The following is a 13,587-nucleotide window of genomic DNA, read 5'->3' as shown; positions in this document are numbered from 1 at the left end:
TCTAAGTATTGCAGTCTTTATGATTTCATGAAGAGATAAAATTCCTCCAACTTTCCACATCTCCCTTTCTCTTTACTTGCTAAGGATGTCCCTCATTTTGTTTTCCAAGATTACAAATAAGGGTTTTAATCTTGAATGCCCAAGATTATAGATTAGGCCAACCTCAATGAAAAGAAACAGGGAGCAAAGTAATTTAGGTTACTAAGAACCGCAGAATAGCATGGCTTCTGCAGTACTTAAATTGAGGCCACAAAACTCCACCCTTGAGATTTAAAAGATAAAATTTCTTCTAACACTGTCACTGGTAAAATACGTATGAAAAGTCTGTTTCCCTGAACTCTAAAAATATAATTTCTATAATACAATAGGCTTCATTTGGATTTTGAAAAGACGAGCAAGTATGAAACTCCACTGAAATCAGAAACTAAGAATTTTTTTTTTAAAGCGTCTTTTGGTTTGGCCAAGTGGGTTCTGACCTTAATTTAACAATGCTAAATTTTCTACTTGGTAAAGAACTGATAAGATTCATCTATAATTTCTCAGAGGCAAACAACTAGAAGATTAAAGATCTTAAAAACACTCTGTGGGTTCAACATTGCCCTTGAGAAATGCTTAAGGAATTCTGTTTTATGGCAATCCAAAGGCAAATGTATGCATAGCTCAGAATGAGAAAAAAATAAATTAATAAAATTTGTTAAATATTTCTCAATGTCTTTTCTGTTATTCTGTTCTTATCATTCTTATTTTGCACCACTAGTGAGGAATTCCTCCTGCCCTCATCTCTCATATTCCAAGACCTTCTCAGCATTCAGATGAAAGAAATGGTAGGAAAAAAAGGAGTGGAGAGGGAGGCACTGATTGACTCTCTCTTGGGGGCTCATAACTGATGCCGCGAATTAAGGAGATGTTGACTTCAACCAACTTACTGGTTATTCTTGGAATCCTGATCTGTTCGCTACTGGTCCCATCCCCGCCATCCGTTGTGGCCTTAACTTCAATAATGTAGTCCTCTTTAATGGGCAGCAAAAGTTCAGCTGAAGTTTTGTTTGTGTTTAGCACTTGCACATTATTTTGACTGCTAGTCCTATAGAAAACCTAAAATGCATGAACAAACACATTGATTTTTTTATAGTGCCCTCTTTTATTTTTTTCATAAACTTATTACTCTGATGTTACTTCATTTATATTGTTTGTTTTCCATACCCACTAAAATACAGGCTGCATTCATAGCTCTGTCACCTTAGACTAGGGATCAGCACATGGTAGAAATATCAGGTGCTCAAAATGAAGGAGGTGGGGAAGAAAAAACTTCTTCTATGAAAAGTTCAGCTGGTTGGGTATTTGTGAGGATGGAGAGATGGGGGCAAGGTCCTATTGTATAGATCTTGAACAGGAGACCAAAGAATCAGAGCCAATGCTATTAGTTGTTTTTTAAGTAGTATACGGGTGAGCATCAGAAATAGGAAACTAACATAATTAACAACTTATCAACATTTGGTCTAAAACTCCCACGTGAGCAGAAATATGTCACTTAAATTTATATTTAAGAAATCAGATGTTTTAGAAAAATACCCTTTTCATAAACAGCTTGACATCTGTATGTCAAAAGTAGTTTATAAAGATCACACCATCCACATTTAGAAAAACTGTTCAAATCTAGCTTCCTTTGAAAAGTACTGCCAGAAGTAGGAAAAGAAAGCATTGCAAATGATACAACTTACTTTATATCCTGTTACTTCTGATTCATTCTCCATGGCTTTCACTTGCTCCCAATTAAGTAACACTTTCGTGTCTGTAGCATTCCAAACAACATTTCCTGGTGGCTGACTGGGGGCTTGAAATGCAAAATGAGAAATTAAAATAGATTTGAGCATGGAGTGATATTTTACATAGAACAGATAAATGACAGTCACAGGAGGCAGCCAAAGGAGAGCAGAATCTCTTTGGTAACACATAGTGTATAGGAAGAATCAGAGAAAATAACAGAGTAGCTAAATTTCCTTTTACAAAGGCATTTCCATAACATTGTGAGACAATTTGTTTTATCATGTTCATCATACACTTTAGGGCATTTCTCACTTGTTGCCGTGGTCTCCTGGAAAACTTGTTGATAGTGGAGATAAAGAAATTCTTCTATCCACCACTAGAGGGAAGCTTGTGATGGGCCAGGAAAGGCAGGCAGTGTGTGTCCCGTTTGACACATCCAGAGGCTAAGAGAAACTGCCAACTGAGCAGATTAAACTTGCAGGAAATGAAGTGTGGATGATTTTTAAGCCAGCCATGTATGATGAGATGAGCAAAATGGGAGGCAATCAAAAATAAGGATTACTTAGATTTATTCCCAAGAAGTAATAGCTATACACATGAAAAACTGCAGCACAGAGTCTGTTATTTTACCTTCGTTTTCCAAGTTTAAATCAATTTTTGAGAAAAATAAGGCAAAACAATGAAACGTTAATGAGAGCTCCATTAGATAATTAATGAAACTCTCTGAGGTTTAAAAACTTGGATTCATAATTCAGCTCCCTCTCATGAACACTAGATGCCGGGGGAAGGCGGTTTGATAGCATTTGTCAAGAGCAACATAGCACACTGAAAATTCTGTTTCTTGTCAATCACAAAACAACAAACATAAAATTATCCGTTTGGCAACCACATCACAATTGCCCAAAACAGTGTTGAAATATGTTGCACTTGTGGATTTAGCCATAGAATGTGATTTGGTTAACTGAATTTGTCATGGGAAAATGATATAAAAGATTGGCTATGCTGAGAAATTTCTCAACATCACTGACTCATGCCATGAGGGAGAGAGGGCTGGACTTACAGATGGGAAGAGGGCTCAGGTACATTCATGTGACCAATGACGCCAAACAAGATTGTATTCCCTGCAGATTTTTTGGCTTACTGTCTGCTCTTTAACACAGTTCTACATTGCCTTTAAAATTTGTGATCTGGTATTAACCATGAGTTTAGGTCAGCTCAGAGCACTCTTAAGCTGCAGTGCTTAGATAACAGAACATATATATGGCAGTTACTTAGGGTTGAAATACTAATGACTGTGTTTTGCAGGGCTCCATCCAAATGCTATGAATGCTCGATTGTTAGAACAGTTTCCCAAAGTCTGTGATTTCCTGTGGCCTGGCGGCACCATAAAAGGGCAGGTTCCATTTGAGGCAGCTCAGATAACATGCTTCAGCATGGTGTGTCCTGCCAAGAGATGTGTGCTCGTAGATTATAGAAAACTTGAAGTGATTTTGGTTGAATCACTTATTCCAACACCAGTCTTGCAAAAAAACTAACTGCAAGTTTAAAACCTGGGCTTATTTTGTGTGAGTCCCAAGACAGATGAGAGTTCAGCCTGAATTGAATATTTTTTGAATGGACAAAAAGAAAAAAAAAAAAACAGGAAATGGGAACGGGGAGAAAAATAAAAGCTTTGTTCTGGGTCTGATTACTCTTATTTTCCATATCGGTGTTTCCAAGCATCAGATAGTCACGCCCCGTTTTCATCATTTTTGTTATTTTTAAAAAAATGAACTTGACTTAAACATCAAATTTAGCCTTGTCCTAAACACTAATATTCACACAGTCATGAGCCTTGGTTTGCTAGTTACATTCTTATGGTACTCTATATAATAAATGAAGCATTATTAAATTTTCAAAAATATTTGTGGACTATTCTGAAATCATTTTGTATCACTACTGGTAAGAATAACATCTTCTGGGCTTCCCTGGTGGCACAGCGGTTGAGAATCTGCCTGCCAGTGCAGGGGACACGGGTTCGAGCCCTGGTCTGGGAAGATCCCACATGCCGCGGAGCAACTAGGCCCGTGAGCCACAACTAGTGAGCCTGCGCGACTGGAGCCTGTGCTCCGCAACAAGAGAGGCCGCGATAGTGAGAGGCCCGCGCACCGCGATGAAGAGTGGCCCCCACTTGCCACAACTAGAGAAAACCCTCGCACAGAAACGAAGACCCAACACAGCCATAAATAAATAAATAAATAAATAAATAAATAAAAGACTATTAATATTAAAAAAAAAAAAGAATAACATCTTCTGGAAAATCCTAGATCAGATAAACTTTCCTTCCAAATTTAAAATCCTATTATTGTTAGCAACTAATGCCTATTAAAACCTATAATATGTTAGGCAAGGTAGAATGTGGTTTTATATAATTTACTTAATCCTCATTACACTGCATTATAATAAAGCCCGTTTTGCTACATGGGTAATCTGGACCCAGAAAGTTTAAAAAGAAGATTGTACATTCATGTTTATAGCAGCATCATTCACAGCAGACAAAAGGTTTAATCAACCCAAGTGTCCATCAACAGGTGAATAATCAAAATGTGGTATAGCCATACAAAGGAATACTATTCAGCCTTAAATAGGAAGGAAATTCTGACACATGCAACAACCTGGATGAACCTTGAGGAAATTATGCAAAGTGAAATAAACCAGTCACAAAAAAGACAAATTCTGTAGGATTCCACATATATAAGGTAGCCAGAGTAGTCAATCCATAGAGACAGAACGTAGAATGGTGGGTGCCAGGGGTTGGGGAGGGGACAATGGGAGATGCTGTTTCATGGGTACAGAGTTTCAGTTTTGTAAGGTGAAAAGAGTTCTGGAGATTGGCTGCAAAATAACCAAGCCCAACACTAAGGAACTGTACATTTAAAAGTAGGTAGGATGGAAATTTTAGGTCATGCGTATTTTTATCACAATTAAAAATTAAAAGCAAAGAACTTGCTATGATGCACAGCTGGTAAGAGGTATCATGTGGATTCAAACCAGTTCTGGTTAATTCCAAAGTCTATGCTTCCCCTATTACGTTGTGGTAACTATCTGTGACTTTATTTAACTCTTGAATCATTGACAAATGATTTGTCAATGATGTAAAAATGAATATTAAACATGTTCATCTCAAAATATACTCAATTTTCACTTTCCTAGGACTGCTTTTCCTGACTTCTCAGACTAAATGTACAATGGGGCCTCTTTTCTTATGCCAGGTTCCCTTTCTTCATCATCTTCAACAAAGGTACATTTTACATTTAGTTGTGGTTTTATGTTTATTATCCAATTTTCCTACTAACTCGTAAATTCCTTGCAGAGAAAATGTCCTACATGGTCTCTGACATCGATAGGCCCATATACTAGTTTTTATTCACTAGCCTAATGTCTTGTTAAAGGTAGATATCAAATTAGATTTTGTATGTAACTGACTGCTATTTTAATGCAAGAAACACAACCCAAGGATTAAGAAAACACTTTTCTAGTGTTATCAAAAAATAAGTTTGATCTACTCCCTATGTGTCCCTAAGGAATGATTCATGCGGTGACAAAGTAATGCTGAATGGAGAAAGATTCAGAACAAGTATCAGTAGCAATTCACCATGGTGTCAGCGGGGTAACATTTGGCTGGTCACAGTTCTCAAATGTGGCACATCAGAATTTAGAATGAATTTTCTAGCTCCATGGTTTTGAAAGTCCTCCAAGACACATCCCAGTAAATGCATACATTTCACAAAGACAAAACTGGGACATTAACACTGACCATCAGCTTGAGAGCTTGAATATGGCTGATCATATTGAGGCTAAGACGATAAGGAACAAAACACAAAGAACAGAATAAGAAAGACAGCAAAACAACTAGTGTATTCATTCAATACTTAAATGATTTATTTACTAAATATTTATGTTTTAAGGGTTCAGGGAAAAATGCATATAGGGGTGACAATATCTCGAGTAGATTTTGAAAGATGAATGTGAGTTTCACATGTAGAGGTTGGGGGGTGGTATCCCAGGCAGAGGGATGACACACGCCAAGGCACAGAGGCAGGAACTAGCATAGTGCCGTAGGGAGCTCACTTCTGATGGGTTACGGGTAGGGATGATGGGAAGGAACTGCAAAGGCAGTTGCAGAGACAGGTAGAAGCCATATGCTAAAGAGTCTAGAAGGCCAAAGGAACTAGAAAAGGAATTTTCTGGGGCAGGCAATTGGCAGGGCACTGAAGAAGGATCAGATCTGTGATGCCATCAGGTCTGTGCTTTCATAGATCTTTGTGGGGACAGACGGAGAAGAAGGAGAATCTTGGTGGGAGCTCTGTAGGGAGTACACTGCAGCACTTTGTGTGAAAGATAATAAAGCTCCATATGCAAGTGATGACAGCAGAGTTGGAGGGATGGAACAGACCTGGAATTTGTGAACAGGTCATGATGATGGAGGTCATACGGGTGGTGGTAATAAGAAGGAAGGCTAATTCCAGCTCGGCAGCCCGGGTGAATGACACACACCTTGGGGAACAATGTTTCTATCTGGAATTCCTTTTCAGTCACTACGTACTTAATAAGCATTTTGCATGTGTCAGGGATTCTCCTGAGTACAGTGAGCACAGAGATAAGGATGTTCTCTGACTTCTAACGATGGACCACATTAGTGGTTCCCAGAGACCAGTACTTGTACAAATACGATGGTTTTAGGTGGATAACATTTTTAATTGTAAATATTTACATATTTTCATGTTAGGGGAAAAAAAAACCTATCGTATGCAAGTCTTGATTCATAGATATAATTCTTTTGGATGAGGCCAATATTGGTACATCAGTGGTAATCTACTTTACACACAATACATAGATTAAAATTAGGTTCTAAATAATGACACAGAAAATAGGGCGTTACAGAAACATAAATAACTCAGATGCTTTCAGTAGCACACAGATGTCTGGTAAACACCCCAAAAAACACAGTCATAATTCAAACTGACTCTGAACTAAGGATATATTTACAGTAAATAATTCATCTTAAACTAAGTGATCAAGAACAGAATATCACTCTATTAATAACAGTCATCAACACTCTGGTTAGCTCATTGCAAAACTTATTTCTAGGTACACATTTTTGGCAAATCAATTATGTTTATTTTTGCTGTTCATTGTAGTTTTAAGTTATAAACTTTTCTCTAAGTAACTGCTTTGCTTTCATTGTTATAGGAAGAAAATTAAAACTACTATCTTGTAAGGAGAGAGTATGAGTCGTGTTCTGTTTATAGCAATGATACAAAGCCTTTTAAAATAAATATATTTAAGTATTAAAGTAAATACATTAGGGAAATAATAATCCAGGTTGTTGAGTATGTGGCTAAAATCTTGCAAGGATCATTCAGTGACTGGAGATTGCAAAACACTGGGCAAATTATGAATAAAGTAAAGTTTGATTATTGTATGATCCAAACTTCCCTTTAGTATCTTCATCCCTACTTTTGGTTTCCATCCTTACCAACCTTTAGTTACCTCGTATTAAGCCTTAAATGCCCTTCTTTTCTATCTTACTAATGTCAAAGTTCAAATATTAATTCCTTCCGTCCACAAACTCTCTATAAAAATGATTTACCCTTGTGCACCAACAAACAGCAAGCTTGTACCACCACAGACAAGATCTACCTAATATACTTAAGGCTTAATATACTAGAAGCAATGTGGCCACTTACAACTCACCTGTATTGATTTTAGTCCCTTAACCTAGCAGAAGCCACAGAGTCTCAACTGCAAAAGAAGGAAAACAGCTGGTAGAGCTGTTGCTGGATTAAAAAACACAAGATAGTGAAACGTTTATAACTGTAAAGCTTCACATCAGAGGTTGCAACCTGAAATTGCAGCTAGATCCAGCTTGCACATATTTTTTGTCTCACCCAAATACTGTATTTTAATTTTGTTTAGTTACCAACATTTAAAACTTGGGAGCTTTCATTTAAGATCCAGATTTCTGGTTTCTTGTGCAAAAGTAGATGGTCAGGAACACTGGTCCTACACTGATGGATAGAAAGGATGGGATGGAGCAAGAAGAGACTGCCCCACATGCCCACCACTGCTCATTTAAACCTGCCTGGCCACTGAAGGCACCTGACTTTATTATTCCTCTTTTTAAATAAAGAGTCATTTGGGGTAGTTTTTACATATTTTGAGGATATTTTATTGACATATTTATATAAGTAATCTATATGGATGGAATAAATTACCTTGTTATTTATGTAAAGGCTTGAGGTTGTAGATGCTGAAGGAAGGGATATGAAGGAGGAAGGTGCAGGCAGTAAAGGCAGATGAAAGAGCAACTCGGGGACCCCTAGGGATCTCTCAGGAACTGTGATTTATTCTTAGATCCTCTGGAAACATTTTTAAATGATCCTTATCATTGGCTGGTAGGATTGACTGTTATTATTGTTTAAAAATACTTTGGGGTAGATTATTTGGGGTGTATTATTATTTAGTCTTTGCAAGTCTTCTGTCCTTCATCCTCCATGGAAAGATTATGCTTCCCTGCCTCACTCTCATTGACATTTAGCTTGGCCATGGGACTTGTGGTCCCATGCCTTTAGGAAGACATACTTCCCCTTCTCACTGGCATCTCACAGACATCAGGTTTTGTTATATGGCTTGTTTCAGCCAGTGGAATGTAAGCAAAAGTGAAATGACAGCTTTAAAAGCAATTGAAGAGCACGGTTCACCATTTTCTCTTTGCCATGAGACCAGCATGGCCCAGAGAGCGGCTGCTTCTTCAGTCAGGGTCCTGCAGTGAAGATGCAATTGATCAGATCTGAATCGCACCTGTGATGGACATGTAGTATGAATGAGAAAGAAACACTTGTAGTTTAAAACCTCTAGGTTTGGGAGTTTTGGATACTCTACCCATACTAGCCCAATCTGACTAATACAGCTATTAAACAGTAGCCTAAGCTTCAATGTAACACAATGAATTTTTGTAAAGGCATTGAGTCACATACTGAAGTGGAAATGGGCAGGAGAGAGTTGACAGCATATCTTTTAGGACTTCCAGTTTCACTTTTCATGTTCTATGACATTGGAAGCCTAACCCAGAAGGCTGGCTGAGTTCCACACCTTATGAGAATTAACTTGATATATGGTCTACATTTTGAAATTTTTTGTAAATCATATCTCAACTTTCATATCCTGTAGATTTTTCCTCTGTCAACTCAACTTCTACTGTGTTGACAGTACACTAAAATAGAAAAAAATGATAAAAACTAATTTAATTCTAGTAGAAAAGTGGCATATCACTATATTTATAGCACAACACTAATTGACAGGCTGTAACATTATTTCAATAATTTCAAATGGTATGTGACAAGAATAATAGTATGTCGAAGGCTTTTATTATTGTTATCATTCTTTTAGCACCTATCCTGACATCCTCCGTGTATTTGATTATCAGACTTCTCAACAACAGCCCTATAGCTTTTACTAAATCTACAGCCACGTGACTGCAAATAGGTGATTACTGCAAGGGTGTTGACTGGATGAAGCTGGGAATATAAGACATGTCTACCAATAGGAAAATGGCTAAATTGTGGTGCATTATCACAATGGAATATTATACATACACTAACATATTTATGAAAATTATTAATGACCTGGGGAAAATTCTGATACCAGGTAACTAAATATATGGCATAACCTCCACTGTCTAAGAGAAAACATTTTATAGAACGTAAGTCTGGAAAGAAAGATCAACAATACTAGCAATGGTCTTTCTGAGGGATAGGATTATGGGTGATTATTTTCTTCTATTTTCCCCTAATTTTCAGCAGTGAATACATTTTCCTTTACATATAAAAGGTAGAGGCTGTTAAAATAAAGAATATTACTGTCCAGAATTTTCAGTAGTGATATCTTCACAGTGCTGATAGTGAAGTTGGCATTGACTTTCAACATATGGAATTTTAAGAAAATATATTTGCTGTGACTTAATTATGTAAAACTCAACAGATTTCTTGACTACCTGATGGTAATGAGCTGACTTACATGATAAGTGGTAGCTTGAAGGTACACTTTCCACTTGGACTTCACTTGACTTAAACATCAGCATTTGTCATGAAACGGCTTAAATATTTGACACTGTGCAGAAAACAAGTCACCAAAAGCCACTCTTTCCCAAATAATGAGATATATTTGTCTTGACATCATTGAAATTATTATAAATTAATTTATCGTAAGAGATTGACTCAATTTTTAAAAAAAAGACAAAAACACGTGCTTCTTAACTCATCTAAAACTCAGAAAAGACTTTACTTGGGGTTTAATCTAGAATGTCAGGGAAGAAAGCCTTTCTTCATTTTAAATGAATGGGAATTCCCGTGACCAAAATCTCTCCTTCTTCGGATAGTAACAACATGAAAATTTGTAACCTATAATCAGAACATTTACAAGCTTCTAGAGAATTCATGGGCAAGGTGGACAGATTTTCAAAAAAATACCAAAGCTCCTACAAACTAAAGTTCATAAGATTTATACAATTGGCCAAAGTATTTGTTTCTATACTAGCTGAAACTTCCTAATTGGATTCTGATTAAATTCAATATTATATTACTATCTTGCTTCAGATCTTACAAGATCAGAGATCACTTTCTTGAAGTCCACAGACAGGAAAAGAAAACCCTTCTAAATCTGAAGAATGTGCATTATTAGTAAACAGTGTATTCTAATGTTGTATGTATGTGATTTGTGGCATATCATACACAAACATGAGTGGGTGACATATATCGGTGGTATGTGACACACAGAAAAGCCAACAAATAACATTTAGTCACCTAGGGAGGAATTAATTCCCTTTTAGTCTTCCCATTAGTTTCAAGAGAAAGCTGGATTTGGGGGCTACTAGCTCTTTCATATCCCTTCAGTGCTAACATCACAAACAAAGAGGAAGCAGGTTCAGTTGTCTGAATAGGCAAGACCACGTTGCTAATATTTAAAATGGAGAACAGCTTATTTTTTCATTATATTTACTATTATTGGCATTGTTAATTGTTTAATTATTACTTTGTTAACATCTACTTATGGCAATGATACTGTTTTTCATACTCAGGAAATTAGTTTCCATTTTCTTTAGGTTTATATAAGTAAAAAAAGGTAAGTTAGTTTTTAAAAAAAAATACTAGGTACACATTAGCAGAGAAGGCCCACAGAAATGGCAAAATTTGAGAAGGCAGATCACCATCTAAAATTTGGGAAACCTTGCACTGATATGTATCCTGACTCTTAACTTAGAGTGGATGATTATATAATGAAATCGTACCTTTGAAAACTTGAAAACTTCTACATTAGGTATTTGAGGCAGGAATATTCATTTTATCAAAAACCTCTGAAATATTGACTCACATTCTTTCAGGGCTAGTTTTATTCACATTTCCTTTTCATTTCCTGAGGACACACTTAATCGGTTTCCTTAAATTCAGACAATTAATTTTGGCTCAACCTACATGGATGAACATTCCCTTTGGAAATGCAAACACTCAAGTGAAAAACTGATTTCACCATTTAATATCACTATTTTCTCAAGTAGATACTCATGTATAATCATTGGTGAAGGCATTAAAAAATAGGATTCTCTTGTTCTAGGGGAGAATCTGGGCATGTGATGCAGGCCAGGCCAATCAAGGGTTTCCACCTACTTGCCACAAAAACTGGCTCTAGAAGAGCCAAGACCCCTCCTTGGCTCTGAGTGGAGGCATCAGGAAGGAGCTGGCCCTTTTCCCAGCATGCTCAGTTGACAGGAATAGGCTTTGAGGTGCTTAATGGCAATACTGTTACTCTGAAGAGGGGACCTGGTGAGAATGATGCCACCATGGAACAGAGCCAAGAGATGAAGAGAGTCTCGATTGTTTAATAAATACTTACAGGGCACCAACTGTGAGTACTGAGACACGGAAGATAGAGCTCTGGGGATAGAGTAATGAGGAAAACAGGCAAAATCTCTGCCCTGAAGGAGTTTGGCCTTCAGTCAAAGCAGGCTGGTGAGACAACAATAAAATAATTACGAACAAGCTATAGCACGGGTGGTGGCTCTAAGTGCGATGCCCAAGAATAAAGCAGCAAAGGAGACAGGGAGTGTCGGGAAATGAGGGGCTGTACTTTTACATACGGCGGTCAGGTGGCACTGAGGTTACATGTGAGCATGGGGGAGAGTCCCACTTGGGCATCTGGAGGAACAGCCTTCGGGGGAGAGGGGGCAGCAAATGCAGAGCCCCTGAAAGGAAGGTGGAAGGAGCGGGTAGAAAATAGTAGGAAATGAGTCTAAGTAGGATTTCAGGATGGATTGTAAAGGCCTTGTTGGGCATTTTAAGGATTTAGCGTTTATCTGGAGTGGGATGGGAAGTGATTGGAAGGTTCTGAGCAGAGAAGCGACATCATCACTACCACTCTGGCCTAAGGGAGACACAGGCAGAGGGGCTGAATGATAAAGGGCCACTGCCCTGATCCATGTGAGGGTTGTGCCAACTTGTACCAGGGCGACTGCCGTGAATGCCTTAAGAAGTGGCAGATTCTTGTAGAAGGCAGATTCTGGACCAGGTGTAGGGTATAAGAGAAACAGAAGAGTTGAGGGTGACTCCAAAATTTCTGTGGATGAGCAACTGCAACAACGGGATGGAATTTACCAAGATGGGGAATATTGATATTGTAGAAGGGCCAGGTTTTAAATGGGGTGGATGATTTAAAGAACTTAGTTTTAGAAATAATCAATTTGAGATGTTAGGTGATTATTGAGGATGTTGAGTGCTAAATTTATCCATACTGAAAGCCACAATTACCACTTGACTTTTCAGTCATACAAAGCAGAATATTTGCTCTCCACATTCTTTCCTGCAATCTCCGAACATAAACTTCTCAGTATGTTTCCTTTTAGAAGCCGTTCCATTTTGTCATTTATATGCTATCTGCAATTTTTCCTCATCAGTGCCTTTAGATAAAAGATGTTCTTAAGAGTTAGCTCTCTTTGGGTTGCAAGTAACAAAAATCCATCTTTGATTACTTAAAGAGGCTAATTAGTGTTTAACTTAGAAATGCTTTAAAAAAACACAAGTATTTGGATATCAAAAATTAAGTGTTTAATGGAAGCTACAGTACTTAACCTGAGAATCCTTGTATTATTTACATTAATCAAAAATATCACCCAAGATCTGTATGGATGTAAAGCCTCGCATACAGAATTCCATGATTACAAGTACATGAAACTTGCACATTTTAAGTAAGATGGTGAAGGACTCCGGTAAGTGTTCTGAATTCACCATGTTCAGTCAAGAGGAAGTACATGGGATTAATAACAGTACTTCAGGCTGGCTTGCTTCTTTAGATTTCATTCATCCATCTAGCTATCCACTAAACATTTAATGAGTGGCTCCCAGTGCCAGGCTGGGCACTGGGGCTGGGTGAACAGACACAGAAGGACTCTTTCCCCATAAAGTTTACAATCCAGAGGGGAAGACAGATAGCAAGCAAAGACTCAAAGATGTTATCTTCGTTCTTTATGCCTGAAGCATGACAATAATTCTCTTCATAGTGATAATCACAAAAGCTTTATTAAAATTCGTAACTAGGATTTAAAGCTAACACCATGTCAAACGTTAGTATGACTATTAAGAGCTGCCAGTAAAACAATACTAGAAATAGTTTTAAAAGATTGTCTTACTTGTATTTTGGTACATTAGAAAAATTATGAATGTAAAATTTAAAACTTAACAATGGTCTTTATACACAATCTTAGAATAATTAGGGATTTTAATTATCTCT

At 37.4% G+C, this 13,587-nt stretch overlaps 1 protein-coding gene across 3 annotated transcripts in view; it reads right to left on the bottom strand.

The window, feature by feature from the left end:
* CNTN3 (contactin 3) overlaps positions 1-13,587 on the bottom strand; it is a 330,473-nt gene that overhangs the window by 7,080 nt on the left and 309,806 nt on the right. For all 3 annotated transcript variants that reach the window (XM_082345351.1, XM_082345352.1, XM_082345354.1), the window contains 2 exons: positions 1,722-1,834; positions 927-1,095 (listed from right to left, as the gene is read on the bottom strand). In XM_082345351.1, the coding sequence (XP_082201477.1) occupies positions 927-1,095; positions 1,722-1,834 (282 nt within the window). The remainder of the gene's footprint in view (positions 1-926; positions 1,096-1,721; positions 1,835-13,587) is intronic.

The sequence above is a fragment of the Balaenoptera borealis genome, assembly GCF_965194805.1.
Source record: "Balaenoptera borealis genome assembly, chromosome: 12".
In the NCBI taxonomy this organism is placed as follows: Eukaryota; Metazoa; Chordata; class Mammalia; order Artiodactyla; family Balaenopteridae; genus Balaenoptera; species Balaenoptera borealis.
The sequence above is the reverse complement of the archived record's forward strand: the minus strand, read 5'-3'. Positions and strand labels throughout refer to the sequence as shown.